The 18,968-nt window shown below is 43.3% G+C and overlaps 1 protein-coding gene across 1 annotated transcript; it reads left to right on the plus strand.

The window, feature by feature from the left end:
• Positions 1 to 45: 45 nt before the first annotated feature.
• On the plus strand, positions 46 to 18,085 carry LOC117417740 (transmembrane protein 150A-like). The gene is made up of 8 exons (XM_034030024.3): positions 46 to 280; positions 1,134 to 1,381; positions 4,662 to 4,709; positions 5,646 to 5,732; positions 6,776 to 6,843; positions 12,794 to 12,921; positions 15,160 to 15,337; positions 15,865 to 18,085. Exons 2-8 carry the CDS (start codon positions 1,317 to 1,319, stop codon positions 16,098 to 16,100), a joined length of 810 nt encoding a protein of 269 aa, XP_033885915.1. The 5' UTR covers positions 46 to 280; positions 1,134 to 1,316; the 3' UTR covers positions 16,101 to 18,085.
• Positions 18,086 to 18,968: the final 883 nt, after the last annotated feature.

The raw sequence follows: 18,968 nt of genomic DNA on the forward strand, positions 1-18,968 counted from the left end.
GGGGGAGAGAGAGAGAGGGGAGGGGCAGACAGACATCAAATCAAATTACAAATAGGAACTAACCATCCAGAAAGCGCACAGTGAGCACGGATTGTTGGGACTTGCTTTACGGGAGTTTTAGTTTGGTTTTTTATGTGAAGATCTGCGTTATTAAGCTTTTATGTGGAAAAGAGACACGCATTTCCAAGAAAGCTGCATTCGCTTACGAGCTGAGAGGACTGTGTGCGTGTTTTCTTTTCTTTTTCATTCTGGGAAGAAGAATCGGAGGAGCAGTAGAAAGGTAAGAGTAAAAAAAAAACCCACACATTTACTGTCTGGCACGGCACAACTTTTAAACTCATTTATTGCACTAGTTTTCGTGACTTGTTTGCGGTTGCAAAAACGCTCATTTCATTTTACATTTACCTGGCAGCTGTTAATACAAATGTATACCCCAATACACAAACCATGGACTGTATTTCATTATGTAACTAATATGTACTTCAAATATCTTGATGGTTCTATTTTAAAACGTTTTCAACATAGAACAGACTGTACCTGAACAGGTAAGCTCAGAAGTCTTTACCGTCTGGGCGTTCTGTATCGAACTCTCAGGTGCCATTGGATTTTAGAACACTATTTTAATTTCTATTAAGAGCATGTCTTACATAGGGATTCGATGTAGTACGGGTTACATAATTCATAATCTCCGATTGCTTTCAATAGAACCGTTCTTGTCACTGTTCTTTAGAAACAAAACTTATTTTAACCAGCAGCGCATGTGGCAGTTGGAGTTTTTTAAAATGCCTTTCTCGGTGTGTACACTTCACATGGTCATCATTTCGTTGCTCGCAGACTGGGTGCGTGTATCCAAAGTCAGAGGCAATGTATTTTTTAAATTTACGCAAGCTGTGTCCTGAAGGTGTCGCTCAGAAGCGGAGATGATGTCCCGTTCTAGAAAAGAACGCCGGATTGAAAAAACTTGATTTCCTCCTGAAACACCGATTATAACAAACATACTTTACTAAAACTATCTATCTATGGGCGAAACTGCTATGCAATGGGAGTCTTATTTCCATCTCTGATCATTGAGAAGTAAGAAAATTGAAAGCATCGGTTAGCACTAATAATAATTAGACTTGTTTCATTTTCAGGGTAGAAGAAAGCTGCGCACACAGTGTCTTTGTTGCTGTTATTGTTTGCGGATGGATGCTGGCGGTTATGGATTAAATGCCCCGAGTTCCTGGATTCAATGGTGATTAAAAACCCAGCTGTGTGGGAGAAAAGAAGGAATATTTGGGAAGGTAGAAGTTCTCTGAGGGACCCCCAGGCTGGCAATGTTCCTGTGGATGCTCCTCCCGGCCAGCCTGCCTGTCTTCACCATCACCGGGATGTGGATAGTGTGAGCAGCATTTACTTTACACATTCACATTTCCAATGGGGTGATAGGAGAGCCTGACTCTAGCCCCGCACCCAGCCCTCACTCAGAGCTTGGTCGGGCCAGGAGTTTTGAGCACTCAGAGCCCTGCTAAATCTACAGCATGAACAAGCCTCCCATTAAGAGTACAGTACATGTTTACTGTTCATGCAGCTACCGGGGGATGAGAAATGTTATACCTTGCCCTTATAAAAGCTTACCACAGTGTTTCTGCACTGTATTTTTGCAGTTTCCCTAATACTTTTCCCATGGTTACACTATATCTTTACCATAGCTTACCTTGGATTGCCATGTTTATCACTATGCTTTACCATACCTCACTATGCTATTCTTTACAATGCTTACTTGTGCTTTACCACGCTTTCACTGTGCTTTATTACATTTTGCTGTGCTTTTACTAAGAGACACTTTTAGAAGGAGCCCACTGGCAGTCCACTGGCAACAGTGCTGGCATTTCATAACTGCACACAGTTGTTATTTGGTACTTTTCTTCAAAGCTGCGATAATAGGATAGCGGCACCATCATTTTAAGTTTAATCCTGGGGTGAATCTCAGAGCGTTCCTCGTCAGGTGTTGACCAGGGCTGGTCTGGAGTAGCTCTTTGCATGTCTTTGGAGAGCGCTATAGTAGTATAGGAAAAAGGAGTTCTGAAACCCAGAATTGGGTGGGTAAAGGACTGGCTTGAGTTTTTACCCGTGAAAGACTTCCAGCCTGCTTATTAAAAGCAGCGTGTTTGTACAGGTGTCGTGTCACAGCTGCTGCTGTTCATACAGTGCTGCTGTAGAGGAGCTGACATAGGTGTGCTGTAGCTTGCTTTTCTGTGGCCTGTGGCACTGCATTCCAGGAAGGTAGAGGAATCTACCCTCTGTGCTCCCCTGCTCTGTACACAACCTCTACCTGTCTGTCGGCTTCCAAGCACAAGCACACAGCCAGCTGGAATGCAGGGTTCAGGCAAGCTCTCCCCCCAGGATAGAGAACGGGAGTGCCGATCAAGATTTGACCCTGGTTTGCTCATGTTTTATTAGTATGTGTTACCATACCTCGCTAGTCTTTTATAATGCTTTGCCATGCTTTCACGGTGTGTATCACACTTTGCAATGCTTTTAATATGGGGAATGTTTATAAGGGGTTGCCACACTGATGTGTTTTCCCCTCTCGCTTTGAGGAGTCTTTTCAGAAGCGATCTTTGGTGGCATAGTTAGGGAGCATGACAAATGTGAGCTAAACAGAAAGAACGATAAAGAATACAGAACACTAGTGAGAGGACACTAAAGTAGTAAGAAATTAACCTTAATATTAACATCCCATACCCTTTAAGAGTTTGCGTTTGATTAGGTCATTATAATAATTTCAATAGTCTCTGATCTGTGAGCTATAATCTATTAAGGGATGATGAATGGTGCATGTTTTTAATTGGTGGTTAGCCCTGCAGTTGAACTTGCTTGATGCCAGCTCATGTCATAAAAGACAAAGGTCTCTGTCTCTAGCTGGAGACTGTTGTCCACATTCCCTGTTCTGCAATTCAGCTCCTCTTGTTAGAAAGAGGGACGCACTTCTCAATCCATCTCCAGCTTCAGGTACACTGAGAAGGAATAGTAGCTTCTTCATGAGAAAAAAAATATATTGTTCCCAAGTCTACCGTTTCCCACAATCACAATGAAATATAATCGTCCGGCTTCCATTTACTGTATTGTTGTTCAACCGCCTGTGCACTCTGCTTTAGCCTTGTTTGAAGTCCAGCTTGTTTGTATTACCCGCTTTTAAACCTGCTAGCCGCTATGTGAGCAAAATAGAAATGTCCGTCCTACCGTTGCTTGCAGCAGTAGGAGATTACAGATCAATCAATTGCACAAGAAAAACAAAGCAGAAGTGTTCTGCTGTTTTATTTTCTTGCAGTCTCAGCACAGCGTTACATTCACTACTTTCTTGGGTTTGCAAAATATGTACAAATAAAATATGATGGAAATGAAGTTCAGAAGGTCTCAAACATCTTCTGCAGTCCTCACGTTTGCATGCTGTGTATTGCTTATTTTTTTCAATAGTTGTAGCTGGAATAAAAATAATGGCTGGATAAGTGTTAAAGTAAGTGTGACACAGAAGGGATAGATAGTGACAAGTTCAGTGACCGTCCAGCGAGTGATTAATCAGGGGAATGACCTCGCAGGCACTGACCCCTCTACAGCCTGGGGACACCGGACACTTTGCCTAGCCTTATAAAAATGTCCCACAGTAAAGCACAGCAAAGTGTAATAAAGCATAGGCAAGCATTGTAAAGCATATTAAAAAAAAAAACATGGCACACTATGGTAACTGCAGAGTATAAGCATGTGAAAAGCGTGGCAAAACTGAAAAAATGCCATGGTAAAGTTTTATAAGGGCAGTCAGTCACACATACCCTTTTGATATTTATCAATGGAGTCCAATGTAATGCAGTACTATGTAATCACATCAGGCAAAACATATTTTAAAACTTAAACTTCCATTCAGTTGCGCTAGAGATACTAGCTGACACATTCTACTGTTTTAAATCCAACAGGTGACACTCTGCTGAACAATACCAAGCACATGATCTCATCTGGTCTTGTATGCTTGCAGAACTGTTTCATGTGTACCAGTCTGCAGTCAGAGCAGGAACCTGTTAACTCGGATTACAATCAGTTTTTATAAAACTAGAACTTCAGGTCCTTGCACTGGTGGATTCCCTCTTGCACAGTATAGTCCAGTACATGTTGTAAACCCCTCTTCTATTCAGCTTAGTGAGAGCCCTTTCAGTTGATAAGTGGCTTGTATTATTGCCTGCATCTCTTAAATCTACAGAATCTCATGTTGCTTCACAGATATACAATGCTTGAGTGCCTCATCTGTTTGTAATACAACCCTGCTTGTTATTTCCCAGATTCAGTTAATTCACCGATTGGCCACATGGATGGAAATTAGACTCACTCATTCCAAGTTTTACTACAAGCTTGATTAGCCACAGTGTATAAGTAACAAACTCAGGTGTGTCTTATTAAACTCCTAGTAAAAGCAGGAATGGATCAGTTCTATGTAATGGCAGTCTTATTTCCAATCCCTGGGCATGTCAGCGTTGAATTGTACATCTGCTATACTTCACAGTATAAGGGCCCTCCACTAAGTCACTGTGTTCAGTATTTCCTAATTATTATTACATATATTTTTGGATGTGCTGTACAATACAGAGCTGTACTTGTGTATTAATATATTTCTGTATTTTTCTTTCCAGATATGCCCTGGCTCTGTTCAATCAACATGTCTGCCCTGTAGAGAACTGGTACAGTAACTTCTTTATCAAGCGCTTCAGTGACACTGATGGAGCTGAAACGCTTGTGTTTGATTTTCATCTGAGCTTGATTTTCATTGGAGTATTTTACAGCACTGGGGGATCCACCTGGTTCGTATCAACCTCTGTATTTGTAGCAGTAAGCCTGGGCTAGGTGGTTGGTGCAATCTGTTACCCAGTGCTGTAAAAAAACAAAAAAAAGAAAAAACAGTGATGAAAGCATTAGCTAAAACGCTTGCCTGATCAACTGTGCATTTGGGTTGCATTAAGGGACAGAAGAGACTATCGTGGGAATGGTCCCACTGATGTTGCACCGAACGCAATTGTTTTCCTCGGAGTATGCTGTGTGGCTCCTAGCTGCTCATTTATTGTCAGGCAGCAGTGATGACTGGGTAGTGAGATTAACCTGAAACTTTTGAGAGACAGGCCCCCTTGTAGAGGCGAGCCTCCCCCCCCCCCCCCCCTCCAAGGAGAGCCCCCATCCACAGAGAGCCCCCATCCACAGAGAGTCCCCCGTGCCACTAGAAAGAACCTCCTTTTTGTATACTGGAGTCTTCCATTCGGCAGTTAAAGTTGCATAATGTTGTTCTATTCTTCTTCTGTACATGATAACTAGTAAAAGTGCCAGTCCAATTACCTCATTTTTTAATCCTACAAAGATTACTTTGGCCCTGACACATTGACTCTGTGGTGAGGAGAGTTTTTTTTTTTTTTTTTCTGGTGATGTGTAACAAGCCCGTGTTTGTTCAGTGTCCTCTGTGGGGTGAAGTGACATCAGCACAACTGGAGCGGTGACTCACTGACACCCTGAGCAGGGGTCACCCTGCCTGTACAATAATCTATGTAATATATAGGAGACCCTGATAGTGATGTGATATAACCCCCCCCCCACCTCTCTCTCTCTCTCTCTCTCTCTCTCTCTCTCAGGGTGTACAATCTGTCGTGTAAGGTGGAGCTAGCCGAGCAGGAAGGCCTCGAATTTTGTTGCACCCCAGACAACATCCCGCTGGTCAGGTAAGGAACTGGAGGGTATTATGAGTAGTGCATACAATAGATAGATATAGAGCTCTGTGTGTGCGGGGGTGTGTGTGTCTTATATATATATATATATATATATATATATATATATATATATATATATATATATATATATATATATATATATAATATATTACACACACACACAAAGTATGTATTACTACAGAAGTAAACTCAGCAGGCATGTGGAGTCTACACCGCACCAACCCCTCTGTAGCTCGATGGAGAGGAGCTGTAAACAGGTACAGTTTATAGGTATGTAGTTAAATGCTAATAATAATAATAGCAATAGTCTGCTGAATTAGACGGACCTGTAATCGTGTTCATATGTGCAGTGTTGAAAGAGTTAATAATCGGTGAGGGAGCTGGTTTGATTTTGTCTGCTCCAGACCGACCCCCCCCCCCCCCCTTCCTCCACTCCCTCCCTGCATTTCCTCTGCTCTGAGTTTGAAGTAGGTGAAAGGTGACTAGCTGGAGTTCTGTATATAAAAATAATCATTGCAATGTAAAAATAGAATTATTTATTTTGCAATAGAGCAAATGCTGTACTGTACATTCCCCATAGTATAAGCATAGCAAAGTATAATAAAGCATTTTTAAAGCATAGGCAAGCATTGTAAAATATAGTGAGGTATGTTAAAGCATGTAAAAAAACAAAACAAAAAAAAACATGGCAAACCACGGTAAACTATTTAAATGCAAAGTCTAACCATGGCAAAAATACCATGGTAAACCTTTTTAAGGGCCATTCCGATGGGTTGATCGGAATTTGAAGTTCTCTCATTTAAATGCAGGTGAAAGTCGGGGTGCTGTCTCTCAAGACTCATTTCGACCCCAAATCAGAAAACTCTTAAATCCCATCCACCCAAGTGGCAGCCTCCGCGCTCGGAAGGGCCTCCTGAATAAAGCTGTTCTGGGAGCCCGACTGAGTCTCTGAGTCTTGAGTTGAACACTCCTGCTTCAGACTGCTCCTAACCTTGCACCGTGTCTCTGTCTCTGCCCGTCTGTGTCTCCTGCAGTAAGTGTGGGACCCTGCCCCCCGAGAGCTGTCTGTTCAGTCTCATCTGCAGCGTGGGCTCCTTCATGGGTAAGTGTCAGCCTCTCATGCCCCCTCACTCTGTCCCTCGGTGTCGTATCAGTCCTGGCAGAATTATTTTAAGTGTACATTTACCTCTTTTAATATGCAGTTACCTGGTTTATCAGTAGAATCGGATTCAGGCTACCCATTAGAGTATTTTATAAAATCTTCAGCCTGTATTGGTGGATGGGGTGATTTTTATCTGTTGTCTTATTCTGCCCGGTACAACATTAACTCAGGAGTTTCTGCTCCATGCTTCTCAAAGCACAGCTAACACATATCTCTGTTAGGCCAATGCTACGTTTCCCTTTGCGCGTGAAGCTGCTTTTCTATGCGCGTTCCATTCTAGCGAGGAACGAGGGTAACTTTGCAGATCCTGTGCTTCTCGTCCCCCGATTGGCTCTCGAGTCACAGCCTCAGAGTGAGGTATCTCATTTAATGTTTAGAAACCGGAGACTGAAGTCGTTTAAAAGACACATGAAACACTCTCTCTCGCCCTTCTCCCTCTCTCACTTTGAATTTGACCTCTTCCCTCTCTCCATTCTCTCACTTCTCCCTCACTCGTTGAATTTTACTATCCCTCTCTTCCCTCTCCCTTTTATAGTAGGATTATCTTTTTACAATATGACCTCATTTTTTTATTTCACAGTTCTTCTCTCTCTCTCCCCCCCTCCCCCGCCTTTCTCACTTTGAATTTGACTTCTTCCCTCTCCCTCTCCCTTCTCCTTCTTCTTCTTTCACTTTAAATTTGACTTCTCCATTCTCCCTTCCTCCCTCTGTCCCTCACTCTGGTTTATCTCTGTCCCTCACTCGAGTGTATCATGGTGCCGGTAGAGAAGGCTGTGTTTAGCCAGAGCCTGCTTGTTTGATTGCACAGACTGTGGACCGGGGCTGTGGGATTGTGAGCTAGAGAGGTCAGCTGGGTTTTATAACAGGCGCTATTTCTGGCTCCTTGTTGTTTTCCCTTTTTATAGTGTTGTCCCAGAGCCACAGAGAACTGGAGTACAATTCTCATCGGAGAGAAGGAAGAAGAGAATTTATTTATACCTCTTGTTGACCATTGACCTTCATCAGGGATGGAAATAAGTTGCATAAGTTTGATCCATTCCTGGTTTTACAATGGAGTTTGATAAAACGCATCTGAGCTTGTTACCTGTACAATGCTGCTATGCAATAGGAGTGTCTGATTTTCATCCCTTTTCATTTCTTTTTACAACATTACATTTCCCTACATATATCAGTCCCTTAATGATTAGCTGGTCTTTATATTGAAAGTGCCACGCTTGCTGACAGCAGTGGCTGAAGTGGTGTTTGGTATTGCTAAAGGCTACAGGACTATCATGTCATACGATCACTTCCAATGTCTCTCATTTGTATGAACAGCGCTCACATTATGGAGTGTGTGTCTGATTTTATTGGCGTTATTTCCAGTAGCTTCAGTGCTCCTGAGTGCTGAGTTTTGAAAGCTCTACTGTCGGGGCTGTGCCAATGAAAACAGCAGCTTGCCTCTCCTCGGACAGAGCTCTCAGTGTGACCTTGCTCTGAGAAGACCTCTGTTAAACTGAGATGCAGAGGTCTCTGCAGCTAAAGGAGGCGTGCTCTGCTGATACCCCAAGTACTGCTGTGTTTTGTAGCGCTTTATCTTTTTTTTAAATGTCGTTGCCAATTATTTTTATTATTTTCTCCCAATTTGGAATGGTCAATTATTTTTTAGGGTCAGCTCACCGTTACCACCCCTGCGCAGACTTGGGGGGGGGGGGGGGGGGGGAAGAGTCAGTGTCGGAGGACAACGCAGCTTACAGGCAAGCCCGCATGCACCCGGCCAGACTACAGGGGTTGCTGAGCCGACGACACTCGTCCAATTGTGTGCCACCCCCTGGGAGCTCCCGTCCACGGTCGGCTGTGGAATAGCCTGGACTCGAACCCGCGACGTCCAGGCTGTAGGGCACATCCTGCACTCCACGCGGCGTGCCTTTACCGGATACGCCACTCGGGAGCCCACCATGTAGCGTCTTCTTGTGCAAAAGCACAGGGGAAACTATTCAGTCAACATTCAGCACTGCAGACCTGCGAAGAGGCCTGAGGAAAAGAAAAGCTCTTTACAGCTCGTTAATAAAAGGTGAAGTGGCACTCCGAATAGAACCTGTGAGCGTTCCAAAGAGAAGGAGCTTCAGAAGTAAATGCTTTTTATTTCATTATTTATAGTATTACAATATGACCTAATTTATTTCACAGTTCATTTTTAGCATTCAGGAAAAGCATGTTAAGAGAAAACGTGGAGATTCTGATCAAAGGCGAATCGAAATAAACCTGAACCCGCATGCATGCGTACTGTTTACTGCATGAATCTGTGTTTCCCAAGAACCCTTTTTTATCCTTAAGGTAAAAGCTAATAAGAATTTGGACATTCCGACTGAAGCCTGAACTTAAAAACTTGTCTACTTGTTCTGATTTGACCTTGTGCCTTTTTTTTCGTCTGAATGTTTGAAGTCAAGCATGTTCCATAGTGTGATGTACCAACACAATTTTACACGTGTATCTAGAGAGCCACCTCCGATTGTGATGAAACCTGAGGCCGTTCTCTAGCACCATTAGAACCTGGCTGATGACCTGTCTGTGTTTAAGGCACGAGAGTGAACTCAACAGGAAGATGTGAAAAAGCATTCGGCCGCTTTGTAGGTGAGCGACCAAACGCGACCTTCGGCTTGAGGGGGTCAGCGAGGTCGTTGAGGCCACTCTGGCGGCCGCAGGGCATGTTTATTGATAAACACTGGGAAGGCTGACTGACTGTCTGTCTGAAGACATGCATGGAAAAATAAAACAAACAACTACGTTCCACTAACAGTTGAAGCTCTTCCAGGAGGGAAAGACAAACTGGTAAAAGAAATTCCTGGGAGGTGGTGCAGGGAGACTGCTGGGTAATTCACTGGCCTCTCCTGTCTTTCCAGGGTTTCAGTGAATTGGGGTTCAGAAACAATTGCACATTCATGATAAAAAAAAAAAAACTAGCTGCAACTATTAATCCATTGAATTGAATGATCATTACTGTTACGCTAATCAGTTAAAACCCCCATAAAAACTGCAGACCTGAGTTTTGAGATTTGAACAGGTCAGTTGTTTCATTAACCACTTCACTGTTATAATGTAAGCAATAAGTAAATATTCTTGTGGTGGGACAAACATGGGCTTAAAAAAAAAAAATTGAAATACAATATACGTTACAGTAAGTCTTGCCCCTGAATAAGGAGAGTTCAGCCCTCTTCTGTACAGTAGAGTGTGTTATTTATTTCAGACGTCATTGATGCACTGGTTTTCTTTGCATTTTACCTTTCTGATACAGTCATTTATACATTCTGCTGAATGAATGAATGTAATCATGGTCATTTGTCACTGAATACATTTCAAGCAGTGATCGTTTCAGTATTCTAATATTTGTCCCAGCTCTATATAAAAAGATATGCAGCATTGGCTACAATAGGCTCCGGAACTGTTTCTCTCCCCCAGAGTGAAGCAGGATTGTACATGACAAAACCCCCTATAGACAGCAATTATGTAGACCGCAGTTTTGATTATATAGTCTAGACTGAACGTGCTTATGTCACCACCTGTAATAGTCCTGTAATGTGTTAATTTATATCTCCGACCGCAAGAAACAGTAGAAAATATGAATTGATATCTAAAATGTGTGATTTTTTTTCTAGCGCTGCAGGCGTATCAGGCCGCATTTTCAAAGTGTTTCCTATTTTTTTAAACGGAGGAAAAAAATCCATGTTAATGTTACAGAAACAAAGACATTGAGAGCGCTTGAGAGAACTCGAAATATTTAACTTTGAGGTTTTGTATAATTATCAGCCGTTTTACCGCTTAAAAAAAATAGGAGTTAGTTAGACTGAGGTAAGGCTTTGAAAATACGAACCGCTGGCACCATGCTCCTGTGCTGCATGGGGGAGGGATTTTCTTAAACTAACCACCATGTGTCGGTTTCAGGAACTCTTCATGATTTCAAACAGAAACTGCAGCTATTAGTGTTTTGTATTTTCCAGGAAGGAATATTTCTGTGGAGTTGTAAGAGGAGCTGAGATTGTAGTGCATCGAGCCTTCCAGCTTCCTAACACTGGAATTATCTGCTATCATTTTTCTGTCTCCTCTTATAACCACATCCTGATTGAGTCATGCATGGGCCCTGACGAGCAGTGGGTTTGGGCTCAGACCTGCACCAGACTCCTCTACAGTGTTTCCCAGTGATTTTGTATACAGAGCCTTGTACATGACGGCTTTGGCAAGGCTTAGTCACACTACTGCCAGCAAGACAGCATCTAGTTACACACACATACAATTGTGTGTATATATCTAGACTAGAGCATAAATAGCATATCAGGTGCGTATCCAGTTCTGGTGAAGCTTGCCAAGAATCTTTCTTCCATGCTGTATTTGTATCGGGGTCTCTTGTGTAGCCTGTGTTTCTGGGTCTCTTGTGTAGCCTGTGTTTCTGGGTCTCTTGTCTGTGTTTCTGGGTCTCTTGTAGTCTGTGTTTTCTCGGTCTCTTGTGTAGCCTGTGTTTCTGGGTCCCTTGTATAGCCTGTGTTTCTGGGTCTCTTGTGTCGTCTGTGTTTTCTGGGTCTCTTGTCTGTTTCTGGGTCTCTTGTCTGTGTTTCTGGGTCTCTTGTCTGTGTTTCTGGGTCTCTTGTGTCGTCTGTGTTTTCTGGGTCTCTTGCGTAGCCTGTGTTTCTGGGTCTCTTGTCTGTGTTTCTGGGTCTCTTGTGTTGTCTGTGTTTCTGGGTCTCTTGTGTCGTCTGTGTTTTCTGGGTCTCTTGTCTGTTTCTGGGTCTCTTGTCTGTGTTTCTGGGTCTCTTGTGTAGCCTGTGTTTCTGGGTCTCTTGTGTAGTCTGTGTTTCTGGGTCTCTTGTGTAGTCTGTGTTTCTGGGTCTCTTGTGTAGTCTGTGTTTTCTGGGTCTCTTGTGTAGTCTGTGTTTCTGGGTCTCTTGTGTAGTCTGTGGTTTCTGGGTCTCTTGTGTAGTCTGTGTTTCTGGGTCTCTTGTGTAGTCTGTGTTTCTGGGTCTCTTGTGTAGTCTGTGTTTTCTGGGTCTCTTGTGTAGACTGTGTTTCTGGGTCTCTTGTGTAGTCTGTGTTTCTGGGTCTCTTGTGTAGTCTGTGTTTCTGGGTCTCTTGTGTAGTCTGTGTTTTCTGGGTCTCTTGTGTAGCCTGTGTTTCTGGGTCTCTTGTGTAGACTGTGTTTCTGGGTCTCTTGTGTAGACTGTTTCTGGGTCTCTTGCTCCGCTCTGCTCTGATCCAGATGCTTTTGCACAGGCATGTGTTTTGTCTGTTAGGTGGATTTCAGCAGACAGCTGGCAGGAAAGTGGTACCATGACTGGAAAAATAAATCCTTGGAAGAATCCCAACAAGCGAAGCCCTGCAGCATGGAAACAGTCAGGCCCACAAGCTGGAGCGTAGGGTTTCAGAGGAGGAAATGGGCGGGATGAGATGGGAAAGCGGGCTTTGATCTCGACTAGTTGGGAGTCTAGTGAATGATGAGATTACCTTGACTGCTTGTGTTTTTGCTTCTTTATTAGCAGTGCTGCGAGTGCCAAGGCTTCATTAAAACACTTGTTAGCACAAGTAACATTGTCAGTGTCCTGTTCTGTGTTTCTGTGACACCCCTGTTCTGTGTGCCTGTGTTTCTGTGGTACCCCTGTTCTGTGTGCCTGTGTTTCTCTGGTACCCCTGTTCTGTGTGCCTGTGTTTGCAGGGATTGAAATAAGACTCCCATTGGATAGCAGTTTGATCCATTCCTGACTTTACTGCGTTTAATTTAATAAGATACACCTGAGCTTGTTAACAGTACATTGTGGCGAATGAAGCTTGCATTAAAACCTGGAATGCAACTGGAGTCTTCCCTGGCTTGCCCATGTCTCAGTGATGTCCCTGTGTGTGTTTGTCATGTTTCTCTACTGTATTTCAGTGATGGTGGTCGGGCTGCTGCGCTATGCCCATGTCATTGAGAAGCACCAGAACTGTGTCCTCAACACCGCCGCTCTCTCCACTGGCTGGATCTGTGCTGCCGGGCTCATTGTCGTTGGAAACTTTCAGGTAATAAACAAGCAGGAAAGTCTGGGTGATTACTCCTGTTTAAAAACACTAATACATTCAAGGGTCTACCTGTAAAGATAAACGGAGATAGGGCAGGCGGGTTGAGAAGTAAAGAGGAAGTTTGTTCGGTATCCAGCATTTAGGATTCCTCAGGCAGGCTTATTAGGCAGGTGTCCATTACAACAGACTGCGAAAATATTCTCTACAGGGATGGCAATAAGACCTCTCTATGCTTTGCCATGCTTTCACTGTGCTTTATCACACTTTGCTATGCTTTCACTATGGCGATCTTTTCTAAGGGTTAAAGCGAGGAGTGGGGGATTGGGTGGAGTTCGCTCTGTGCAAAGCGCTGCCTGGTAGTCTGTGGGATCTGTTTGTATTGCTTTAAAAACATCCATCTGTTTGGCAAGGGAGCCTCTATTAAAACGAGAATGGCAGGGTCTGTAAACCATTGGTATAAATGATGGATCAGCCGCCCTTCTCCTACGCTCCAGTTCTTTTCACAAGAGAGAAACTCAGAAACCAGGGACAGACAGCGAAGGCCAGGCTGCTTGATTCAATAGCGAACTTGCATGCTGGCTTGTAAGATCCGGGATTTTCTAAAGAGAATCCTGGGGGACGGCGAGCGGTTTTCTCCCTGAGCTTAGGTGGATGAGCGCTTGTGTTTCCACTTCAGAACAAGCTTTAAGTTGGGGGGGGGGATTCTTTTTTAAATAAGGATTAAAAGTGGGACTCCTCCTAACATTGTCGGGGCAGTTCTGTGCAAGCGCAGACCATCGTTGGACCCCAGACCCCAGTGTGTATCTGAAATAAACAGTAAGCCCAAAGCAGCTATATTCGTGCCTCTGCTCTTCCAGTGAGGTGAAGCAGTCTGTTGTGCGGAAATCTTTCTTTTCCCCCCAATAGAGATCCTCTCTCCCCCTCTCTCACCTGCTCTTCTCCTTCTCCCCCCTCTCCCCCTTTCCCTCTCTCTTCATAGTTTTAGAGGGAATGATAAGCTTCTGACTTTCACATCACGCCTCTGCCCGTCTTCCAGATTCCCCCTACAATCAGATTTTCCTGGAAGCCAGTTCCATGTATTCTTTGTAAATGAAGTCATACACATGAAGTATGAAGCAGTGAGTGGATCCAAGTTTTTAGTGAAGTGTTGGCTTTCTGTTTTCTGTGTAAACACAGCTTCTGCGATAGCTGCATTCCCTCCCTAAAAAAATGATATTTTTTTCATGTTTTAAATGGAATGTTTGAGCTTGTTGCCAATAAACTGTGGCTAATCAAGCTCATAGTAAAACCGGAAATGGGTGAAACTGCTGTGCAATAGGAGTCTTATTTCCATTCCTGTTGCAGTAACCCTCCTGTCATGTTTCGGGTCTATTTGACCCAACACTGGTTTCCATTGATCTTAAATGTTACTTTTTGTTTTATCCCTGAAATATTTTATGACTTTTCCTAGGTTGGGGTCACAGACTTATAAACAGAAAATAAGAACTTTGAGCAGTGTGGAGTAGTGGTTAGGGCTCTGGACTCTTGACCAGAGGGTCGTGGGTTCAATCCCAGGTGGGGGATACTGCTGCTGTACCCTTGAGCAAGGTACTTTACCTAGATTGCTCCAGTAAAAAAAAAAACTGTATAAATGGGTAATTGTATGTAAAAATAATGTGATATCTTGTAACAATTGTAAGTCGCCCTGGATAAGGGGGCATCTGCTAAGAAATTATTATTATTATTATAATGTCTACACCTGTCTGGAGAGGTGTTTATAAACCAGGTTTATACACATCTCTACAAGGCAGAGGTTAGTAGGGGCTCATTTTCTCTGCAACATAAGAGTAACTATTTGATCAATTTAAGGCTGTTTCAATTTTTTTGGAATCGCACCATGTCAATATAACCCGAAACATAAGACATGCCTAACTTCTGAACATTATAGGAGGGTTGACTTGCTTTTGTACATGAGAAATTGTTAGATGTAGCCCTGTCTTCTCTCTGTGCAATGCTAAGGTGCTACACTGTGCTGTGTTGAATCGTATTTAATTATGTTATATTACATTTTGCTTCAGTGCCCTGTGCTACAGTAAGCCCTCCTGTCTCTGCTGCCCCTTACAGGTTGACAACGCTAAGATGCTACTGTGTGCTATATTGCATTGAATTGAATTGTATTGCATTGACTTATATTATATTGAATTGTATTGCAATTCCCTGTTCTACGGTAACCCCTCCCCTCTCTGCTGCCTCCTACAGGTTGACAATGTGAAGGTGCTACACTATGTAGGTGCCGGTGTTGCATTCCCCACCAGCATGCTGTTTGCTTGTCTGCAGTCTGTGCTGACGTACCGCCTGGCCAAGACTGGCTGTGAATATGGAGTGGGGCATCTACGCTGCAGTCTGACCCTGCTCGCCTTCATCACACTCGTACTGAGTATCCTTTTACCCTGTGTACCAATCACCCCCTGACCTCTACCTCTACCCCTACACTCCACCCTCTACCCCCATACCCTCTACGTTCTACACCTAGACCCCACCCTTTACCCCTCTACCCTCTACACTCCACCCTTTACCCCCATACCCCCTACACTCTACCCCCTAGACTCCACCCTCTACCCCCCCTATTTCACTGACCCTGCTCGCCTTCATCAAGCTCGTACTATCTATTGCACTGTCACAGAACTAACCTCTCCTCGCCGTTGTCATTCTCACCTATCCTATCCCCTATTCCCTACCTTCCCATCCTAACCTATCATCTGTAAGACATTGATAAACACTTCGTACTTCTACACACCTCAACCTGATCAGTATTACGTGTTACTGCTAGCCGAGGAAATGATGATGATAGTAAAAGTAGTCTTGCTGACTACGCTGGAATGAATAAACTCCTTGTTAACGTATAAAACATAAACCCACAGCGATACCAGCCTGTTCCGGCTCCTTAACCCTCCCTGCCTCTAGGTGGCGTGTTCTTCGTGCAGGAGAGCTTTGAGCTGCAGCACGCCGCTGCGATCTGTGAGTGGATCTTCTCCTTCATCATCCTCGTCTTCTACGGGACGTTCGTCTTCGAATTCCAGGGGGTGTCAAGTGAGACCCTGCTGGTGCTGTTCAGGGGGGGTTGCAAGGGGGAGGGGGAGTCTCGCAACAACAGCAGCGAATCAAGCAACCTGAGAGCATCGGAATGCTGTAGAGACTGACAGACAGACGCGTGCTTGTCAAAATACCGACCGGCCAGTACAGGGGGAAGGTTCCAAGAGGGGGGTGGGATTGTGAGGGGGATTACAATGTCATTTGACCCTCCCCTTCCTTACCCGCCAATCAAACCCCAAAGCCCGGTTTAATGCTGCACGTTGCTAAGTAACCAAAGTTTCAAATGAATCCAGGACTTGAGTTTCTGCAGAGACGGAGACAGATTTCTATTTCTAGTTTTAGTTGTGAAAGTGTGCCGTGTTCTCACTGCCTGTGTTCCCTGGGAACATGTCCAGGGGTGATGGGGTTAATGAATCATGCAGATCACAATCTAAGAAGAAGTAGTACTGACCAGGCCAGACCCTGCTGCTGCTGCTCCTGCTGCTGCGCTTTCTGAGATCAGAGTAGATCACAATCTAAAAAGCAGTAGTACTGGCCAAGCCTGACCCTGCTGAGAGGTACTCGTATCTCACATCTGACAACAAGAATCAAAGGCTAAAAGTGTAAGATCTCTTGTAAACACTAAAAAACGGAACCAGCTACACTGTTGCCATGTACCCTACGAAGCAGCTTTGGGACATACTGTGATCATGAATACTTTGGAATGAAAACAGCTCTAAAACATGGGACCGACTGCGTGGTTGATTTTTATCCAAAGACACATTTTCCCAATTTAAAGCCATGATGCCTGAAGACTGGACCAATCATTTTTGTGCTTTTATTTTTTACAACATTAAATATATATTTTATTTTTCAAAACATTTTAGAGAGACTGAGAGCTAAAACGTTTGCTGACAACAGCCTTTCTTTTAGATTTAGTCTTTCTGATGTAATGTCTGTGATGCTGCCTTAGAACTGACCAAATAGAAGCTAAACCCAGGGAGTGCACTATAGAACTGACTTGATCTGCCCCCCTTCTACCTCCACAAACACAGCAAAGCGTCACCTGGTGTTAATGCAAGTGTGGAGGACAGGGTTTGATTGCCTTACAAAAGATAGGATTTTAGTAATATGAGTAAGCCATGGATTATATTGAAAAGAAAACTGGTATTTCAGTATGCTTTCAAGTGTGCTTTTCTGCTTCGAATATTTGTATCTTTTATAAGTGCTTCTGGTCTGGATTAAATCAAAATGATGGCTCTGCCTTAAACTTGTGATTCTGGCCTCTGCCTCCTTTTCAGGAACCTTAAATGTTAGCTTTTGCACAATCTGTTTTATTTAAGGCAGGGTCCTTGAGTACAAATATATTGAAGTTGCATTCTTTTAAAACTCAAAGCTATGCTGATGGTACTTCCACCTTATTGCGGGCGCTGTGATCTAAAAGGAATCAAAGGAAATTTAATACCAGAAAACTGCCAATTGTTTTATTGTGTTTTTTTGGGACAATATTGCCAAAGGGGGAGGAATTATGTGGAGCGTCACAATCGTATTGTGACATGTCATGCACTTTCCTTAGCTGGGCAGTTTTGAAACGTACAATACATGTGGTACCACTCTAGGTTAAAGCTTTTCAAGTAGTCTTGCATTTCCTAGGTCAATTCAGCCAGAGAGTGAAATAGTTCCCGCCCTTTCAATGCTTTCTTTCTTGTCGTTAACCAATCAGCTGCTTCATCCCTTACTGACATGCTTTGACTTGTTGGAAGTGAAATAGCTTTAGCCTTCCTGAGCATAAGTCAAAAAAACTGACAGCTTTCTTTAACTTTAGTGTAGTAGAAGATCCTGTTTTAAAATGAAATTAAATGGAAATCATACCAACAAAACAGAATTCCTCCTCCGCATCCAGTCACCTGACCAGCCGTTCCAAGCATTGATAAACGTTCATCACTGTTCATATTGCCATAGGAAAAGAAACCAAAAACTAGCTGTGTTGTATAAAACAAGTTTAATCTGCACTTACGGAGAAGCAGAGAAAAACAAGAGAAACAAAGAGTGTATTATTCTGGTAGGTTTTGTTACAATATTGTTAAATGAATAAAGAGAATATATGAACCAAAAAAAAAAAAAGTGTGAAGTATCTGTCTGTCTCTCTATATACAATCTTTGGGTTGCGATATCGTCCCCTCCCCTCCATCCACAATAATGCTTCTTAAATGGCTTCCCTTTTCAGGTGGTGTTGCCTTGTTTACCATGGATTCACTGATTGGAAGTGTGCTGGTAGTAGTGTGATCCAGTGTTGTTTGCCAGAAGGCACTGAGCTTGCTTTCTTTGCTCTGTAACTCTGTAATTCATTACACATTAAAGGGGAGCTTCACCTATCCAGGCGCTGCCGTGGCCCAGGCTTGGTTAGCTTCTATGAACGGACAAACAGAATCAAATAAATAATTAGTACCCATGAGTGGCGACGCCGAGGGGGGGCAGGCGCTGTCATGGCAAATTCCCCCCCCCATAAAGGTATATTAACAAACGTTAGAGAAGATGATCTGCACCTTCTGATATTTCCCAGGCAATATCTAATGGGCCAAAGTAACCCCATCTGAAATCTTTTTCACAAACAAAATATGGACCAGATTTCCAAAGTTTTAATGGTGACAAAATGTTCCCTTGGGTAGTATATAGCATAACAGCTAATGGGATATTCTCTTTTCCATGTCGATTTCTGCACATTTCAAGGAATGTGTTACTAAACATGTAACTAGTGAAGAAGAGGCATCACTATCGACAGCAGGAGAATACCGTATCGACTTGTACTTACCGGTCATTGTAACTGAGCTGAGAAACAGATTCAGTGAAAATAATAGCAGTTTGAATCCCAGAGGTGATACTTTTCTCAACACTTCAGTGCTGAAACCATGTGCTTTGCATTATAAATGTGACAGTATAGAAGCTGAGGCTAGATTGCTTTCCAAGAGCTGTACAAATTGTGTGTCATTGCCATT

Source organism: Acipenser ruthenus, chromosome 13, assembly GCF_902713425.1.
Source record: "Acipenser ruthenus chromosome 13, fAciRut3.2 maternal haplotype, whole genome shotgun sequence".
Classification (NCBI taxonomy): domain Eukaryota; kingdom Metazoa; phylum Chordata; class Actinopteri; order Acipenseriformes; family Acipenseridae; genus Acipenser; species Acipenser ruthenus.